This window comes from Leptinotarsa decemlineata, unplaced genomic scaffold, assembly GCF_025532065.1.
Source record: "Leptinotarsa decemlineata unplaced genomic scaffold, Ldec_3_MD MMD2_tig00026354_RagTag_RagTag, whole genome shotgun sequence".
NCBI classification, from domain to species: domain Eukaryota; kingdom Metazoa; phylum Arthropoda; class Insecta; order Coleoptera; family Chrysomelidae; genus Leptinotarsa; species Leptinotarsa decemlineata.
Genome location: NW_027412702.1, coordinates 19,856,805 through 19,878,443, shown reverse-complemented (window position 1 = coordinate 19,878,443; position 21,639 = coordinate 19,856,805). Strand labels below are relative to the sequence as shown.

Genomic DNA, 21,639 nt, shown 5'->3' with positions numbered 1-21,639 from the left:
ATATGAAAGTAGCTGTTTCAGGAGGACTTTCTTTCAGTTTGTGTCTGAAAGTTACTTCTTTGCATGATCTACACATCCATGTATTGAGTTATTTATTTTCAAATTGATTATTCCTTCCTTTCTTTGGAAGATTCTCTCATCCATTTTTTTGTATCAGATAGTGTAGTAGAAAGCCAAAAACTTTCTTTCCCAAAAGACTTTCTTCTTTTCCGTCATCATACAAAGAATATGTGAAATTTCAGAATGACAGATAAAAGGAATTGACTTCTCAATGAACTCTATAAATTGAGGTGATAACTTCTCATGTTACCTAATGTGTTACAACGCCAGTCTCTCTGGCTTATTTTTCTCTGACAGGCAGGCTCTTCCTCTCTCGTCGGACAGAGCTCAGTGTTTACTGTGCAATGGACACATACAGTTAACAGTATTATAAAAATCCAAGCACGTAATATTCTTTTTTATATGAAACGTGGCTCAAAAATGATGATACTAATTTTGTGTACGTACACGTTTCTTTCAAATAAAAACTAGAAGAAAAAGATCATCCGAAATAACGTGACTTTCAAACATGTGTACATTGCAAAATACGGATATCACTTTTTCCTATTCAGCTTGTCTTCAAACATTCATTGAAGAAGTGAAACAGATATCGTACAGAAGAACGTTGCGCGAATTAGTGTATGAAAGAGTACTGATGAGAATTTCACGAATGCTATCGTTTTTCTGGTGGCCTCAGAAGTTTTTTGGCAAATACGTCTATCTTCAACTGTTCAGCAATTTTTTATATAACATTGAAGGACGGAACACTCATTTCTTGCCCGAATCAACTATATAATAATTCCAAAATAGTAGGCAGTGAATTCTTAGGAATAACTGTCACAACTTGAACTCTAATGTTTTCGTTTTGATGCAATAATATTTCTAAGATTTCAATGCATACTATTATGGCATTGTACCATATAATCTACGAATGTTTTCACGAACTGACATGCGTATGTGTATGTAACATGAGTTCAAATAGCGTTGATATGATCAATTCGTCAAAATGCATAATAGACTCTCTCTTACTTCTGAAGTTTACCATTTGGTTAGTATTTTTTCTCCTTACTGCACCTTTTTTTTCCCTTTTTTTTAATTTTCTTTTTCGTCTTTTTAATTTTTTTAATTTCTTTTTTCAACATTTACTCTTTTTTGGATGTTCTTGTTATATAAAGGAGTTATTTTTTTCTATTGTTATTATTTTTTTGTTTTTTTTTTCATTCTTTCTTTTTTATTATTTTCACATTACATTATACAAGCGAATTTTCATTCATTTGGAACGTGACAGCACGCGAGTCATAAGCTAGCTGGTAGTCCTGTTAGTTTTAATCTACAATATATAGGGTATACAAATTCACTGAAAAGTTAAATCATATTTCTAAGTTAACTTTTTGGATATATTCGATTTGTATTGTTTCTATCGACTAGAAGTTCTTTCAATCTTATTGGGTTCATCATATTTTCACTTCTTTGTATAGGTTATCTCTTTTTTCCTCACTTTCAACACATTCTAGAATTAGATGAGCAATTTGGATTTTCAGCTGATCTTCTGTAGATTTATCTGATTAATTTCATAAATGTACCACGGACACCCTTGCGGTGACCAGAAATTGCTCGTGACAAAAGAAAAGTGTCCCTTCCGGTGACATGTAATGTTAATTTTCTGCAAGAAAATGAGTGTGGAACTTTCAGGGGTCCATTTCAATAATTGATATCAGTTTCAATTCCATACAATTATATTTGATTGCATACAAGCTGAATAGGAAAATTTTCGTGTAATTCAATGTTGATGTGCACGAAAGAAAATTAAATAAATTTCATAAATGAGAAATCAAATGAAATCTTCTTGACCTTCTTTTTCTTCGTTATCATACAAACATAAATATTGTATTTTTAGATAGAAACTACTGGAAAAATACCATCCGAAGTTACTTGACTTTCAAACATTGCATATTACGAAAATCACTTATTTCCTGTTCAGCTTGTGCTCCAAACATTCATTGAAAAATTGATACAGATATCATACAAAAGAAAGCTACAAGAAGTAGTACAAGAAAGAGCATTGGATGAAATGTTATGAATACTATCAATTTTCTGGTGCATCTCTAGAAGATTGTGGCGAAGATTTTTAACTCCTTTTCAGCAATATTACTGGAGTTTTTTCCCAACACCAAATCGTTATTTTTACACCTCGACACGTGTTTCGATCACCAAGTGATCATCTTCAAGAGGAAGATAAAACTAAAGCTATATATACTAATCAGGTACATCATATAGGTAGGTAATCAGTAATACCACCCATACAAGTGTACCACCCTAAATTAATTTTACAATTGGCCTTTCTATTATTCACAATATGTCCTTATATATAGAACAATTTTCAGCTATATAAAATTAGTTTCACAATATTGCCTATCTGAATATATTTACAATGTGTCTTTTTGTAGTAATCAGTAAACCCAATAATATTATTTCCACAAGCTATATATATGCTATTTGGTATTGGTCCGTTATCGTTATTCATAATATTATTATGTTTACTTATTTCCACACTCTCATAGGCATCTATTTGCCTGTTGTTATTAACTTGTCTAACTAATATTAAAGAACTGAAGTCTATGGAATGGTTTTGTTGCAAAATATGATGGGCGACTGCTGATTTTTCAGGTCTTCTATATTTTGAGTGTGTTATGTGTTCCTTATATCTCACTTTAATATATCTTTTTGTCTGTCCATAATATTTTGCATCGCAGTCCTTACATTCAATTTCGTAAATTCCAGACTTTTCCGAATTCTCGACTTTGTCTTTTGGACTTCCCAAAAGGTTCTGCAGTGTATGACTTGTTTTAAAAACCACCTTCATACCTAGTTCCTTGAAAATCTTTCCAAAGTTCTTCGTATATTGGTGGTATGGAACTGAGATGTATTTATCTTGGTTTTTGTCCTTTCTGAAAGTCGAGATTTCGTTCATTCTTAACCTAAACTTCTTTTTCCTAATTATGTCATCTACAATACCCCTCGGGAAACCGTTAGTGGCTGCTATTTCCTGTATTGTACGTTTTTCTTTTGTGAACCTATCATGTGTTAGAGAGAAAGTCAAAAGACGATGCACCAAAAAATTCAACCCAGCACGTTTGTGCTGTCTTGTGGTTCACAAAAGAAAAACGTAAAATACAGGAAATAGCAATTTCTTACCCAAATTAACTAACTTACGCATATTTTCACTAACTGTCAGGTATGTGTGTGTATCTGTGTGGCGAGTTCAAATGGCGTTGATATAACCAATTTGTCAGTCTATTTTAACATGTAAGATTTCTACAATATCTCAATATTTTCATGATGCATAATACACTCTTCGTTATTTTTGAAGATTAGTAATCAGTTAGTCTTAATAATTTGTTTTTCTTTTTTTTATTCCTCTCTTTTCCATTTTATTTTCAACATTTTCTTTTTTGTAATTTTTCATTCAATGAATAAGTTATGTAAGAATTTACACATAAAAACTTTTTTTAATTTTTCCTTGTCTTTTCTATTTTTTCTTCTTTTTTTTGTTTTCTTTTTAATTCTTTCTATTTTTCTCGTTTCCACAATACACTATACAAACGGATTTTCAATCATTTGGAACGTGACAACACGCGACTTATAAGCTAGCTGGTAGTCCTGTTAGTTCTATACTACAATATATAAAGTATACAAACTCCCTGAAAAGTAAAATTATATAACAAAATTCACTTTTTTGTTATATTAGAAAAGAATTTTGAAAAGATTTGTATTGTTTCTATCGAGTAGAAGCTCTCCCAATATCATTAGGTACGTCATATTTTCACTTTTCAGTTTTTTTTATAGGTTATCTTTATGTTTTTCATTTTCAACTCATTCCAGAATCAGATGATCCAACGTACCAGTTTTTCCACATGAGCAATTTGGATTTTCAGCTAATCCTATTTTGAATTTATGTTCTGGGTACATTGAATGTCCACTTAACATTCTGCAGATTGCTCTGATGAAGTTTCTAGTAATTTCATATCTGTACAACGGACAACTTTGCGATATGTCTTGAATTATTCTATATCACTGACCAGAAGTTGATCGTGACAGAAGCAAAGGTGTCCGTTTCGGTGACATGAAACGCTCATTTTCTGAAAGAAAATTAGTGTGGAACTTCCAGGGGTCCATTTCAAATAATATCTGTTCCAATTTCATGACGAGTGTTTTGCTTACAAGCTGAATAGGAAATTTCCATATGCTTGAAAAAAAATTTTTTAAAGGGCTTCTTCCTCCAATTTGTATCCGAAAGAAACTACTGTACAGTATAAACAATTGTGAAAATGTTTAAACTGAAGACAATTACTTTTACTTCCCCTTCCAGAGTTTTATATTCTTTTTAATGGTGATGGTGAAGAAAAAAGCCATAAAGCTTTATCCTAATAAATAATCTTTCCCATGAAAAATAACTTCCTTTCTCGAACTATTCAGATATTTTTTACTTATTCCTTAGTCAATTACGGTTCCTCAGTTACCACATTGCTTTTATTCATTCAATATTATAACGTACTCATTCACAATAATTCATAAATGCAAATATTGAATTATGTGGAGAAAAATGTGGTGATGGAAAACGTGTTAGGTTAGGTCAGGTGCAAAGTGAGTGGGTCTATTCGACCCTCCACCGCAACCCACAAGGGTTTATTGTGACTCACACCTATTCGCACTTGACCAAATAAACCCAGCTCCCCGATTAGTTTGTATGGTGAGTGGTCTTCCAGGTCAGATGATAAGAGTACGCCTCTGCAGAACTCCAAAATCCTGATTCGGTTCCCAGCGGTGCAGGCACAAAGTATATGTTCTGCTGATTCATCATTAATGAGGTGGTCGGATAGTCAAAGTGCAAGATTCCCACTTCAATACCCGCGACAACTTTCCCATATGAGGATGTTTGCACGTCAGCTACACCTGACGTACGCCACTCAAGAATTTGGTGCAAGGCGGTTTTATAAGGTATCACGCTCTTGAGGAGACAACTCAGTTGTTTACTGGCTGTACCACCAAACCTTTTTTTTAGATTCAGTTATTGGATCTGGAGTTAGGGTATTGATAAGCTCTCGCTGCTGAACTAAATTCACAGGGAGGTTAATTAGAGTCATAAACTCGACATCCACCTCCTCTGTAGACGCGCTCCTGAACTAAATTCACAAAGAGGTCGGTTGGAGTCTCAAACTCGACACCCACCTCCTCTGTAGACTCGCTCCTGATCTAAATTTACAGGGAGGTCAGTTGGAGTCGTAAACTCGACATTCACCTCCTCTGTAGACTCGCTCCTGAACTAAATTTACAGGGAGGTCAGTTGGAGTCGTAAACTCGACATCCATCTCCTCTTTAGACTCAGCGTCGGAAAGAATTTTCAAGTTCACTCTGTCCATAAAAGTCCCACGAGTAGCTAGGGAAAGAAGGTCAATCACGGCAGAGCCCCACATCACCGCGACAAGGAGATACTACGACGAGAGGGCGCCCGGTACCTCGAAAGTTCCGTGAAGACAGCTGATCACTGTTGCCACAGCTACCCCGTACAGGGTAGTTCTACCCCTCTTGAACTCAATTTCACCCTCTCGCTCCCCTCAAGTAAATCTACCCCGCTCAGATATAAAGCAAAAGAATGTAAAATAAAAATTGAGAAAATGAACGAATATTTAGGTTTGATTTTGAATCTACCGCGTTACGCGAACCGAGTACCCTTGGCAACGTTGGCGTAGACTGAGTGTCTGGCATCGCTGGCGGCGATTCCTTGGGTTGTGTATTGCTGTAAGAATCTTACACCACCGACATATTAAGGTTATGTCGATGTCTTACACCGATAGTTCCGATATTCTGTGACCGAGTACTGAGTTACACTTCACACTACATTGCTCTTTCAATGATACCGAGCGCCGTGATCATGCTCTGTGCATGTGAAATGTTATTTAATGTTTGTGACATGATATTCGACATTTTTAGTTAAAGTTGAGGACGTGATTGTGGAATTGTTTATATTATGTACAATCTCAGTCTGTGATGTAAATCTAGTTATATGTATAGTCGAAGTAACCGATATTGTACACTATAAATGTTGCCAGCACATTCGAAGGTCATAAAAACCAACACATAGAAATGCTGCCTTTAGATCTTCATCTAATAAAATCATTGAAAAACTATATACGACTGTTACAAGATGAATGAGATTTCTACATTGAAATCATAAGTAATAAACTGAATACTTCCGGCCACAACGTGAGCTGCTATGACAAAACTCTTCAGAATTGGATAAAGAAACTAGGATTTAGATTTCAAATATTTAACAAATGTCAAGCAGTTATGGAAAGCAGAAGGATAGTTAATTGCGTAACAAGTACTTAGAGCAAATAACTAAATATAGACAAGAACAACGGCAAACTTTCTATTTGGATGAAACTTGGGATGACACTAACGACACAGTTACGAAAGGGTGGACTAATGGTTCGAGAATGTGTACGCCAAACAAGCCTGCAAACAAAGGATCGCGACTAATCATTGTGCATTGCAGAGTTAGTAAAGGATATGGAAAAAATTGAGGACTGCAATGTTGACTATCATAAGAACATGGAAGCTAATATTTTCGAGAAATGGTTTGAAAACACATCGATCCCAAATTTATATGCAATGACACTTGACATGTTTTTGATTACTATCGTCAAATTTATCATAGAACAAATAACGACAATCATAGGTATGCGTCAATGCGTCACTGTGATTGGTATCATCATGTGAATGTGGATCCGCCCCGGTTCTACCCCGCTTCCTTCCAGAAATCTACCTCGATGAAAAAATGGCTTGTGGCAACACTGCAGCTGACAGGCTCAGTGTCATTCATCCTCTCGGCACGGATACACACACCTCAGGATTAAGCCATCGATGGGATGCCATTCAGTTAGGGAATAACAGACCCACAAGTGATTCTGTCATTCCCGTATCCAGCGGGGCTACGTGGAAGCAGACATCCGATGGCCGGTTTGCTCAACCCCCACATCCGAAGCCAATGCACTCGCCAAAAACAGCATACACAGTGGTTCAGGCAGTGAAAGATGAACAAGGATAGCCAACCCGCCTGGAAAACGTGTAATGTGTAATGAAAAAACAAGTGTATCAATACATCTAACAGGTGAAAATCTATACCCGTTGAGAATTCTCATACTCCTTTTCACTACTATCATTCACTTTCAGCTCTCGTATGTTTTTCATCATCTAAAAAATTTTCGACAAACTCACCCCCTTTTTGTCTGTTTTAGGTATAAAATTATGTATTACAAACAATGTTTCAAACACGCAGTATCTTCCCCCCAGGCAACTGTTCAAAACAGTTTGTCAATCAACATGCAGCCCAACTAATCATCCCCACGCACCAATACATTATCGCAAGTGCTCTGGGAATTTACATTGAAGACAATTACATGCGCTCATATAGGAAATTTGTTAAATGCATATCGTGAATTGAACTCTCCTGGTAATATGAGGTAGGTTCCAGAAGTTTCCGGTCTGACCTAGAGATGGCGGTATTTGTTTGAAAAGTATCACTGTACCAATACACAATTTATAAAGTATATGTTTCAATTTTGAAGACGCTGTGAAAATGGAGGGAATTGGTCATTGTTTCGTGGTACAATACTTTTATTTGAAAGGCATCAGAACAACCAAACAAGGCAGAGTCATGGCGTTGGTTTTTTGAGATAATTTCCATTGACTATCTCACAGAAAGATAAAACTATCAATGGCGAGTATTATGCGAACTTATTGCAACGTTTGATTAAAGAAATCGATGATAAACAGCCGCATTTCACCAGAAGAAAGGTCTTGTTTCATCAAGAAAATGCACCAGCTCACGTATCCATTATCGTAATGACCAAAATTTATGAAATTGAAGTTTGAATTGCTACCTCATGCACCCTATTCGCCAGATTTAGCCCCCTGGGATCATTTTCTGTTCCTAAATTCGAAAAAATGGCTCAACGGTCAATGGTCAAAGATTTTCCAACGATGAAGAAGTTATGTTGGCAATTGATGACTATTTTGAGGAGCAAGACAGTTCTTATCATGAAAACGGTATCGAACATATTGAACGACGCTGGCAAAAGTGTATAAAGCTGCAAGGAGCAAGGAGCGGGAAGAGATTTTTTTTTTTCCAAAATATGTTTTTTATTCGGCCGTGTACTTCTAGGAGCACCCTCGTAACTAGTCTAAATTTAGAGATCAAACGACTCACCTAATGAAGTTTAACTCTCAATTATACGAATACGTCCAAAGAGATCACAAAGGTAGATGTTCAAAGTAATTATGTAGCTAGCTTCGGTTAGATTCAGTGATATAAGTATAGTTCAACAATTTTCTCAAAGAATCACTTGAACAAGTTGCAAATAGTCATAACTGAAGATTTCAGTTAACGATGCTATATAGTACGTAATGAATAGTCATTGGAATTGACCTCATCAAGTTTCTGTTTCAAAAATATACTTCGCAAAATTACTCTTTTGAATAGGCCCATTATGAAATTTACTAATGATTTCGATTTATTAAACTTTTTGATGGTTTTTTATGTTCACTCCTTTTTTGATAACATGAGAGGTAGAAGCATGTCAGGTGCCTTCAAACATTAATGCATCAACACCACCTATTTACACACGACCAAATAAACCCCGCTTCTTAACAAAGTCGAATCGTTTGTATGGTGAGTGATCTTTCAGGTCAGATGGTAAGAGTACGGCTCTGCCGTACTCTTAAAACCTAATTCGGTCCCCAGCGGGGCAGGCAAAAAGTATGTGCTCTGCTGTTTCATCATTTTCCAAACAGAGGCGACTCACACTGTCTTCCGACAGTTCGAGTCTCTGCATATGATGATTCAAATGACAGTGACCTGTAAGAAGGCCTGTTAGACATCGTAGTTCATCCCTACTGTGAGTAGTCCAACAACTGTTTGGTATGCAGTACGACTTACTTTTTTGTTAGGCATTGTATCTATAACCCTTTCAGAACTATCTATATCTAGAAATGTTTCACTCCATTTTATTAGTTGGAATCAAAATGAGACCATTCAATTATTTTCTCAGTGAACATGTATTTATTTAGTCATTTTCGGAATGAAAATGAATTTTTCAATCATTTTTGGAGTGAAAATGAAACCATTGAATGATTTTCGGAGTGCAAAATGAAATTATTCATCATTTTTAGAAAGAAAACAAATTAACTTAATCATTTTCGGAGTGAGAATGAAGTTTTTCAATCATTTTTGGAGTGAGAATGGAATCCGTTGGTCATTTTTTGGAATTGACAAGACATGCATTTGAGTTTCACATTGAATTTTTGAAATTAAATTCGTCCCCTGAAGGTTTGTGAATTATTACTCACTTCTTGATGATTCTATTATTTTTCTTTCTGTTTTATTCATCTTCCTCTTCAGGAAATATAAAGCTTTGGTTTTTTTTACCAGTATTGCACTATTTACACGATTCACAACACACATAGCCCGAGCGTAAGAACTATAATGAATCGAAGCAGGCCTTAGATATCGGGCATTGAGTGGTACTGATAAGTTTTTGCACGAATTTAAACATTACGCACAGGGTGGGGCTGACGCGAACAACTACGTTTGTGACCCCAAGGACGTGGCTATCGAAATATAATTCCATTGTAGATGAAGAAATTATCAACACAAATTTGATAATGACAATGAAAAAAAAATAAGTGTCCACTTTCTGAGAATCTTACACTGAGAAGCAAAGTAAAAAAATATTTTTTACCAAAAATACTCAGATGACAAGTTTCGTCTCTAGTTAAAAATGGAGCATTTTGCAATAACAGTGTGCTGCTACATAACTGGTCTATGTCTTATCATTTTAAGTGAACATAGAATGGCCAAGTGGTGTTATACTGTTTTTGAGTAGCTCTACTATGAGAAACAAGAATCATGACCGTCGATTTTTCTGGCATTCCTTTCAATGATTATGCTTGCCGAATAATTTGGCAGCACCCAGGGTGTTTTTCTCAATGAATGAGGTGTCCTTGAAGCAGAGAGAAGTAAAAATTCGTCATGATATTTGAAATTGTAAGTTTCTCGATTAATGGAAACCAAGGCCACACAGGAAAGACCAAAATGCTCTCGGCTCTAATAAAAATGATCTTGTTGAGTGTTCCAGCTGTGATAGAAAAAGGTGGGAAGGCATACAATCGATAATTCTTCGAATTTAAAGTGAAAGCATCCGTATCTATTCTTCCATTTCAAATATTCGTGTTATCAAACAAATTTCTGACATTTTCTATGTGAAACATCTATAGCACGTAAAATCGATTGCTAGCGTGGTGATGCATGCCGTGGTGACGGGCCACCATGCGCAAACAACTGTGCGATTTTATCTTCCCGCTGGTTCGGCATTAGGCCATCTCTCTCACCACACTGAGCTTAGATACATATAGTGTATAAATTGTGTTTACTTCAGTACCTATACATAACCTATGTTTTGCTGAATAAATCATTTTTAAAAATGATCAAAAATTAAATATGTCTGACAGTGGTAATTCTGAAAGTGAAAGTGAGCAGCTTCCTTTAAAAAAAGATGAATCACGCTACGACACACTATCAAGTCATCAGTGAGTTAATTGAGCCCACGTTAATTTGATCTGTCTCAATAGTCGGTAATAATAAAGAAGAATGAATTTCATGAAGACTGACAAAGTTGTATTCCAAAATCAGCTGATAGCGAGTAGCGCACGAGTATATTTATCATTAACATCAGAAAAATTAATCAATTATTCAATTGTCCAATGTTGGTGGTTAACGACAAGCAGAAGAAAACAAAAAATTCTGTTTGTTTCGGTCTCATTCAGCCAGAATGAGAGTTCATACCCTTGCACCCAACTGATGATTATTTTAAAAATATTCAATAATTTTTGTAGTGGAAATGAAATAAGTCGGCCATTTTCGGAATTAAAATGTAACCGTTCAATTATTTCCATAGTGAAAGTGAAATTATTCAGTCATTTTCGGAATGAAAATGAGATCAGACGGTCATTTTCTGAATGAAAATGAGATCAGTTCGTTATTTCCGAAGTGAAACTGAAATTTTTCAGTCATTTTCGGAATGAAAATGAGAATATTCGATCATTTTTGAAGTGAAAATTCAATTTTTGAATCATTTTTTAAATGAAAATGAAGCCATTCAATCATTTTCGGTGTGACAATGAAAATACTCAATCATTTCCGGAGTGAAAATGAGATCAGTCACTCATTATTGAAGTGAAAACTATATTATTCAATCATTTTCGGAATGAAAATTTAATTTTTCAATCATTTTTGGAGTGAAAATAAACTAATCTGTCATTTTTGGATTTAAATTTTCGAAATGAAAATAGAAATATTCAATCATTTTCGGAATGAAAATGAAATTTTTCAATCATTTTCCTAGTGAAAATGAAACTAATTGGTCATTTCTTTTATTTAAAATGGAACCATTCAATCATATCCAAAGTGAAAATGGAATTATTCAGTAATTTTCGAAAAGAAAATGGGAATATTCAATCATTTTCGGGGTGAAAATTAAATTTATCATTCATTTTTGGAGTGAAAATGAGATCAGTTTAGCATTTTCGGAGTGAAAATGAGATCACTCAGTCACTATTGAAGTGAAAATTGAATTATTCAATCATTTTCGAAATGAAAATGAATTTTTTCAATCATTTTTGGAGTGAAAATGAAACTAATCCGTCATTTTTTGATTTAAAATGAAACCATTCAATCATATTTAAAGTGAGAATGGAGCTATCCAGTAATTTTCGAAATGAAAATAGGAATATTCAATCATTTTTGGAGTGAAAATGAGATCATTTTATCATTTAAGAAGTGAAAATGAGATCACTCAGTCATTATTGAAGTGAAAATTAAATTATTCAATCATTTTTGAAATGAAAATGAAGTTTTTCAATCAATGAAACTAATCCGTCAATTTTGGATTTAAAATCAAACCCATTTTCGGGATGAAAATGAAATTTATCAATCATTTTTGTAGTAAAAATGAGATCAGTTTATTATTTTCGGAGTAAAAATGAGATCATTCAGTCATTATTGAAGTGAAAATTGAATTATTCAATCATTTTTCGGAATCAAAATTTAATTTTTCAATCATTTTTGTAGTGAAAATGAAACCAATTGGTCATTTTTGGATTTAAAATGGAACCATTCAATCATATCCAAAGTGAAAATGGAATTATTCAGTAATTTTCGAAATGAAAATGAGAATATTCAATCATTTCCGGGGTGAACATGAAATTTATCAATCATTTTCGAAGCTAAAGCAAATAAACTCTAAAATGACTAATAAGAAAATCATTTTCGAAGTGAAAATGAGATCACTCATTCATTATTGCAGTGAAAATTAAATTATTCAACCATTTTCGGAATGAAAACTAAATTTTTCAATCATTTTCGAAGTGAAGATGAAACCAATTGGTCATTTTTGGATTTAAAATGGAATCATTCAATCATATCTAAAGTGAAAATGGAATTATTCAGTAATTTTCGAAATGAAAATGAGAATATTCAATCATTTCCGGGGTGAACATGAAATTTATCAATCATTTTCGAAGCTAAAGCAAATAAACTCTAAAATGACTAATAAGAAAATCATTTTCGAAGTGAAAATGAGATCACTCATTCATTATTGCAGTGAAAATTAAATTATTCAACCATTTTCGGAATGAAAACTAAATTTTTCAATCATTTTCGAAGTGAAGATGAAACCAATTGGTCATTTTTGGATTTAAAATGGAATCATTCAATCATATCTAAAGTGAAAATGGAATTATTCAGTAATTTTCGAAATGAAAATGAGAATATTCAATCATTTCCGGGGTGAATATGAAATTTATCAATCATTTTCGAAGCTAAAGCAAATAAACTCTAAACTGACTAATAAGAAAATCATTTTCGAAGTGAAAATGAGATCACTCATTCATTATTGCAGTGAAAATTAAATTATTCAATCATTTTCGGAATGAAAACTAAATTTTTCAATCATTTTCGAAGTGAAAATGAAACCAATTGGTCATTTTTGGATTTAAAATGGAATCATTCAATCATATCTAAAGTGAAAATGGAATTATTCAGTAATTTTCGAAATGAAAATGAGAATATTCAATCATTTCCGGGGTGAATATGAAATTTATCAATCATTTTCGAATCTAAAGCAAGTGAACTTTAAACTGACTAATAAGAAAATCATTTTCGAAGTGAAAATGAGATCACTCAGTCATTATTGAAGTGAAAATTAAATTATTCAATCATTTTCGGAATGAAAACTAAATTTTTCAATCATTTTCGAAGTGAAGATGAAACCAATTGGTCATTTTTGGATTTAAAATGGAATCATTCAATCATATCTAAAGTGAAAATGGAATTATTCAGTAATTTTCGAAATGAAAATGAGAATATTCAATCATTTCCGGGGTGAATATGAAATTTATCAATCATTTTCGAATCTAAAGCAAGTGAACTTTAAACTGACTAATAAGAAAATCATTTTCGAAGTGAAAATGAGATCACTCAGTCATTATTGAAGTGAAAATTAAATTATTCAATCATTTTTGGAATGAAAATTAAATTTTCCAATCATTTTCGAAGTGAAAATGAAACCAATTGGTCATTTTTGAATTTAAAATGGAACCATTCAATCATATCCAAAGTGAAAATGGAATTATTCAGTAATTTTCGAAATGAAAATGAGAATATTCAATCATTTCCGGGGTGAACATGAAATTTATCAATCATTTTCGAATCTGAAGCAAATGAACTTTAAATTGACTGAAAAGAAAATCATTTTCGAAGTGAAAATGAGATCACTCAGTCATTATTGAAGTGAAAATTAAATTATTCAATCATTTTCGGAATGAAAATTAAATTTTTCAATCATTTTCGAAGTGAACATGAAACCAATTTTGGTCATTTTTGGATTTAAAATGGAACCATTCAATCATATCCAAAGTGAAAATGGAATTATTCAGTAATTTTCGGGGTGAAAATGAAATGTATCAATCATTTTTGGAGTGAAAATGAGATCTGTTTATCATTTTCGGAGTGAAAATGAGATCACTCAGTAATTATTGAAGTGAAAATTAAATTATTCAATCATTTTCGGAATGAAAATTAAATTCGAAGTAAAAATGTAACCAGTAGTCAGTTTTCGAAATTGAATTGGGTTGCATTGTGAGTTTACACACTGAATTTTTGTAGTGAAATTCGTCCCCTAAAAGTTTTTGAATTATTACTCACTGTTTGGTCTGATTTTCCTTTCTATTTTCTCCACCTTCTTCATAAAATATAAACCTTCTGTTATTCGTTTAACCATATTGCACTATTTACACGACTTCCATCACTCTCACACACACACACACACAGATCGAGCGTAAGAACTACAATGAATCGAAGCAGACCTCAGATATCAGGTTTTTAGTGGTACTGATAAGTTTTTGCAAGAATTTTAACAGTACGCACAGGGTCGGGCTGATACGAACAACCACTTTTGCTATCCCAAAGACGTGGCTACAGAAATATAATTCCATTGTAGATGAAGTACTCGTTAATATCAACACAAATTCGGCAATGACAATAAATAGTTATTTATGTATCAAGGGAATTAGGAGGGCCTAATTACCGATGGCAAAGTTTGCGTCCCGAGGGCCTCTGGCCCGAGGGAAAGCAATTGCCTGAGGATATTAAGGCTCAATAATTCCCGTGGTACATAGATAATTTTATTTCTGACCGATTTCAATAAAATTTTGTTCATTTTTGAAACGGAAAAATGTACCAATTCATTACCTTCCCGGTATATTTGAATCAGGTACCGTTGATTATAGTAGAGTTTTCTTGTTGTTAGGTTGTTGCTATGTTACTTGTTTATAAACAGAACTTTGTTATCAAGCTGTGTTTGCGGTGAAAACGTGTTTTCTACCCCAAATATAATGGAGGATATTTTGAAAAAAGCTGAACAAGCAAGAGAATCATTAATTCCATCGAAAAGTGAAGCCGTATACCAAAAAGAATACAAGATATATCTGGACTGGCTGACACGGAAAAATGTTATGCCAAAAGATGTCACTGAAACTGTATTTCTGGCATATTTTCAAGAACTGGTAAGGAATTTTCTATGTTTTTCGGTAAGTAATTGTGTTTATTCGTTTCAGTCAGAAACGTATAGTCCGAATTCTTTATGGACTAAATGGTCAATGCTAAAATTGATGGTGACTATACATGAGAAACGAGATATCACCAAGTTCAATGAACTACAGGCTTTTTTGAAACGGAAGAGTAAGAGTTATAAGCCGAAAAAGTCTGCTGTTTTATCTCCTAAAGATGTTATCAGATACCTAAAGGACGCTCCTAATGATATTCATTTATTGCATAAGGTAATTTTTTTCTTATTTTCCTTTTTGTGTGTATTTATTTCCTTTTTTTTGTTATAGGTTGTTTTGATTATGGGTTATTTTGGAGGATGCAGAAGTCAGGAACTTTTGAATATGAAGATATTGGATATAGAGGACCGGGATTCCGTTATGTTAGTGAACGTACCGGAAAGTAAAACTGGTGTATCGAAGAAATTTACAGTTGTGGATGAAAAAGAGTTCTCCGCTTTGCCTTTATTAAGACTTTATATGTCTTTGCGTCCTAAAGGTATTGAACGATTTTTTTTGAGCTTCCGACAAAATAAATGTACATCTCAGCCAATTGGAAAAAACATGTTTGGGAAAATCCCCAGCAAAATCGCAATGTATTTAGGATTGCCAAACTCATCTTCCTATACGGGACATTGCCTTCGTCGCACTTCTGCTACTGCTCTAGCCAATGCAGGAGCAACTATGACTAACTTAAAAAGACACGGAGGTTGGAAAAGTTACACGGTGGCGGAGGGGTATTTGGAGGATAGCATCGAATTGAGAAATAAAACGGCTCGTATGTTATCTACTTTGTTATCAGAAGAGGCAGGTACCTCGACTGTAGTGAACAGAAGCTCCAGCCATACAAAAGAAGAAATTGTTTCCAGTGGCGGAAGTAATTTTCAGGAAACATTTCAAAATTGTACATTTATTATTTGTAATGACGTGAATAAATAAAATATGGTTCAGTTTTCATTTCTATTTATTTTTACTTGTGAAAGGTAGAGGGAATTATAAAATCTATAATGTCCCAAGGGAGTTATGACTCTCTTTATTGATAGCGTAACTATGACGATATAAGCTTATAATATCCCGGTCAGAAATAAAAACAATTAAGTGTCTACTCTCTGAGAATCGTACGTTGAAAAGCAAAGTTACAAATAATTGATCGGCCAAGATTTTCAGTGTTACGATCTTCGTTCGGATTTAAAGGCCGTCGTAGTTTGGAACTGTTTCGCCAGCACGAGTGGCTTCTTCAGAGGTTTATTCATCCTGATGGTTCACCAATGACCAGTGATTTCTAGTTTTTAAGCTGTATTCATGTTGACACAGGTAGCCCGCCTCTCTAGTTGGTGCGTTGTTATTGGCCGAAGTGTTATTACCTCTTACATTGCACTGCTGCCACTTCAGCATCTTTTAGTATGGGATTCCAAATCCGGTTAAAGGTTATCGCCTCCAGAAATTATTTCATTATAGAGCCCTGATTATGGTTTCAATAAAGTTGTTCATATACGAGAAACATTTTGATTCCTTTTCCGCCCAATGAAAAAAACAGCATTTAAATACAAAAAAGTGTTTTGAGGATTGGGAAAAATGCTCACACAATAGTATGATATCTGAGGGGGACTACTTCATACGGAACAAAATGGAATTTTATGAATAAATAAATATTTTTTGGGAAAAATCAAACTTCATTTCATTTTTCAACAGACCTCGTATAACTAGACTTGTGATTCGTACCCAAAATTAGCATAGGAGTAGTTTCTTAACCAATTCCACATTCGAAAATCATTTTTCATCATAGGGGTATGAGTTCAACTACGACTATGAAGTATATATCACATTTGGAAGACAGAGGTTTGAAACTCAATTTTTTTAAATGTTTAGAATTGAATTCTTCTCCTCTCCTGATTCTGTTTTCCAACGTGGAAATTGGTTATGACATGTGCATTCAATGAGTTGGTCACTTAGATGCACTTAGATGAAATTTTCAGTCATTAAGTAGGTGAAACGTCATATGATTCAAATTGTTATTATATAATGCAAAAATTGGGTAGAATTGAGTCAGTGTGAAAACGTTTGAGGAAGCAATTGTATAGCGAAACATGTGTTGCGGTTTTGTAAAATTAATCCAGTCATTTAAGCTTAAATTAAGCTTAAATTAGGTAAGAATCTCGGAATTCGAGATACTCAGCTGTAAGTCTGTAAATACTTGTATATTAACACCCTAAAAGTTGTCTCAAAACCTACATATGGTAGGGTGTAAGCAACTATTAAATTTCAAGGTCAAAGGTCACAAAAATCGGTTTTTTGCGCTTTTTTTGGAAATATCTCATTTCCTATGGGTTTTTTGCTATTTGTATTCATTATCAATATTGTATAATACAAAATTCTCTACAAATTTTGTTTGAAAAATTTTTTATACGGTGAACCGTTTTCGAGATAGAGGGCGGAGAGCGCGCGGTCACAGCATCACTTCAGGTCAACCGGAGCTTACGAAATTGGATAAGAGTCTATGAAGAAGATCACCGACTTATCATTTAATGAAATGAAGTTTAAACGCTCCGAAAAAGTAATGCCGCTTTCCAGTGTTAACAAATCTGTAAAAATAAATGATTGTAAAGTTGCAGTGGATCCATTATTACTCTTCCAAAGAATTACAGCAAACAATTTGAAAGTAATCTTGAAGAATATCTTCAATATGAATTGAGTCCGTATCCAACAGCTCTATTTGATAATGATGGCATGAGAAAAACAACAAAATCCTCATTGTATGAAAACATGAGCCCAATTGATTTTGTTCTCAATGAAAACATTGTGACGTTCATTATTGATGAATTCATGTTGTATGGAGCAGAGAAGATACTTTTTCTATTATTTTTGATAAATACATGAATTATTTACAAAGGCATTACAGTTCCAAAATAATTGTTGTATTTGACGGATATTCAGACTACGGTAAGAACGTAAAAGCTATAGAGCAGCAGAGAAGACCTGCTGCACTTTCAAAAACGTATGAAGTTTGTTTCGATAAAACAATGGTTGTACCAGTTACTCAAGAAAAATTCTCATCAAATCGAAATAACAAAGATAAGTTCATTAATATGTTAATTGAAAAATTACAAGCTGCAAATATTACTACTAAACAAGCCAGAGATGATGCGGATGTTCTTATTGTTGAAACTGCAATTGAAGAATCAAAGTCTAAAAAAACTGCAGTTATAATAGGACAAGATATTGATTTACTTGTCATTTTAATTGGGCGTACACTGTCTTACGAACAAGAAATTTTCTTTAAAGAAGTTGGGAAAGGTAATGTAAAAACGAAGATATACTCGACTAAAAGTTTTGATAATTATCCTCATTCTAAAAAACATATTTTATTTCTGCACGCATTAAGTGGCTGTGACACAACTTCTGCGCTTTTTAAAAAAAGAAAAAAAATCATTTTTAAAAGTTTTTGAGAAACTGACAAATTTGGATGAACTAGCTGCAGCATTTGAGGAAGAAAATTTTTCGGCCCAGAGATTATTAGAGAGTGGAACTCAAACCTTATTGGTAGTCTAAAATGCTCCAAAATCTGTGAAAAGTCTCGATCATCTTCGTTATATGCATTACGTCAAGTCTACAAAACTAAATAAACCTGTGCAGCTTTCAAATATTCCACCAACAAGTGCAGCTGCTCATCAACATTTCAACCGTGTATATTATCAAGTTCAAACTTGGTTAGGACATGATTTGGAACCCCATGTATAGGGTTGGGCAATGCGAAACGATTTTCTGGAGCCTATCATGACAATTTTACCACCTGCTCCAGAAGATTTGCTAAATACAATTTTCTGCAACTGCAAGAGTGGTTGTGGTTCGCGATGCGAATGCAGGAAAGCGGGCTTGCAAAGCTCTTCAGCTTGTGACCAATGTAATGGGCAAGCTTGTCTCAATGCTCTACCATATCAGAGCGACATTAACGAAGATGGAACCTTTGACCCCGAAATCATGGAAGAACTTGAGACAAATGTCGTTGAAGACGATAATGAAGACCAGTTTGAAATTTACCAGCAGCCAGAAGACGACGATGAAGAGGAAGAAGATGATTAAAATTATAAATTGTAGTTTTTGTACCCTTTATTCCATTTCTTTACTTTCAATAAAAATAAATGTATTCAATGATATTTTTTAATAAAAAGATTAATTCATAATTTATTTGTTTTTTTTTTTCATCATGTAAGAAGTTATGAATATTAATTAGGTTAAAATTCAAATATAATTCCTATATTTTCATTAACAATTCTGCAATTACATGGGCAGGTAAGTGTTGTTAAATAAATTAATACTGAATAAAAAGTGGATAAATTAGGAAAAAAATGATAAAATATAATATAATAGTTAATAAAAATTGACAAATATTTATAATCATTGATTTATCGATAGTTCATCAACTATATATGGCGCGTTTTCGACCGGAGGCATCGGTTGACCTGAAGTGATGCTGTGACCGCGTGCTCTTCGCCGTCTATCTCGAAAACGGCTCACCGTATAAAAAATTTTTTCGAACAAAATTTGTAGAGAATTTTGTATTCTACAATATTGATATCAAATACAAATAGCAAAAAACCCATAGGAAATGAGATATTTCCAAAAAAAGCGCAAAAAAACCGATTTTTGTGACCTTTGACCTTGAAATTTAATAGTTGCTTACACCCTACCATATGTAGGTTTTGAGACAACTTTTAGGGTGTCAATATACAAGTATTTACAGACTTTCAGCTGGGTATCTCGAATTCCAAGGTGAACTTACTATAATGACTGGACTAAAATGTCCAGTAGAAATCTCGCACATTGAAGTTTTGACCTAATTTCCTGTTTTTTTTAATCTGTGCCAGTTCAGTTAAAAAAAATTCAATTAAAAACAACATCCTGACATATTAACATATTTCAACATTCAAATTGATATCAAAATGATAGGCTCATCCCATATATCGCTGTCAACTGGTACGCAGAATGTTGGTGGAGAAACGTAAACTATAAATCGCCGATAGGGCATAATACACCGCGGTGAACATCGAGGCTACCATTAGCTAATTAACTGGCCTTGTATAATCGTTCGTTACAAGGATTTCAACGGGATCAGACAATTAGACCTTTATATCGTATATGTAGACCCTGTTCGAAATTGCCAATTAACAATTTCGTTCAACGTTACGAGAACCAGGAAAGTGTTTTGTTTTGCTTGCGCAGCATTCATCATTTGGACTATGTTTCACTTTGACGTCTTGTTCTGTCTGTTATAGGAGCAAAAAACGTTGACACAACTACGAAGAAAAACTTTCGGCGATTATAATTTTCGTGTATTCGCTAAAATGTTCGGTCAAGATGAAATGTCACTAAATTAATTTTCCCAGGCATACATTTTAGAATCCACATGAGCAGTCGAACTTATTCAGGTCGCTCGAGTTTTCGCAATATTCCGAATTGAAAGAGTTACAATTTTTATATTCAAGATCAATTTACAAGACAAGATAATTATTCTTCATCGAGAATATCTGTATGAGCTTCTCTTGCAAAACCCAAAACTTCTGAATCCTTTGAATAGTTTCAATGCCTTCGAGTAGCTCTCATCTCAATATGATTTGTATGTCATTTGAAAAAAAGGCTTGAAGATCGTAAAATACAAACTTGTAGATAGTTATGCAATACTTACTTGTTCGAAAATGTGAACAAATATTATCTGATAGTTGCACCTGTTACCAGTTGTTGCATCTGTTTTTATGGGTTTAATTACTTTAATTCAGTAGAGATAAGTTTTTCAAATCTAAACACTCCTCCCTGATTTGAGTATTGTAATCTTCCATAGCCATTTGATTCATGTGTTCAGAATATACACATTCACGTTGTTCACCTGAATGAATGAATGAAAACAGTATTCTGATTTTGGACTGTTTTTGTCCCATGTATTCGATTTTCACATCTACTTTTTATATCGATTCATATATGAAACTAATGTATTCCTGATATCTACTTTTGACAACAGACTCATCTACCAAAAGCCATACTTCATTACATACAATCATCAATAAATATCAGATATGAGCACATGGCTAACCTTTATAATTTTTCAATAAATGACGGTCGTAAAAAAATTGCTGTCGATTGCTGCATTTATGAAGCCACGTTACAAATGGGTAGTAGTATGGATATTATTACTTCCTTCCTCCATTTAGAAATTTCCCACAAAGGAGACAAAGGAAATCAAAAGTAACTCCAATTTTTTTCAAGGACAAAGTCTTGAGTTGAACCTCAAAACAATAAGCAACCACACTCCGTCGCGTATTTCTGATATGTACCGCTCTTGGTGGACTCAAATATGCTAAGTCACTTGAACACTTCCCGTGAAAGTAT

The 21,639-nt window shown here is 33.7% G+C and overlaps 2 protein-coding genes across 2 annotated transcripts in view; both read left to right on the top strand.

Moving 5' to 3' along the window:
• The window catches only part of Nlg3 (Neuroligin 3), a 262,901-nt gene that overhangs the window by 135,691 nt on the left and 105,571 nt on the right, over positions 1–21,639 (top strand). The window lies entirely within an intron of this gene.
• On the top strand, positions 14,814–16,215 carry LOC141486441 (uncharacterized). Its single transcript, XM_074184409.1, has 3 exons — positions 14,814–15,219; positions 15,271–15,492; positions 15,550–16,215. The coding sequence occupies exons 1-3, from the start codon at positions 15,049–15,051 to the stop codon at positions 16,195–16,197; spliced, it is 1,041 nt and encodes a 346-aa protein (XP_074040510.1). The 5' UTR covers positions 14,814–15,048; the 3' UTR covers positions 16,198–16,215.

Coding starts and splice junctions, on each gene's coding strand:
- LOC141486441 (XM_074184409.1), top strand. CDS start 15,049: ATGGAGGATATTTTGAAAAAAGCTGAACAAGCAAGAGAATCATTAATT. Junction 15,220..15,270: donor TGGCATATTTTCAAGAACTG/GTAAGGAATTTT, acceptor TATTCGTTTCAG/TCAGAAACGTATAGTCCGAA. Junction 15,493..15,549: donor ATATTCATTTATTGCATAAG/GTAATTTTTTTC, acceptor TTTTTGTTATAG/GTTGTTTTGATTATGGGTTA.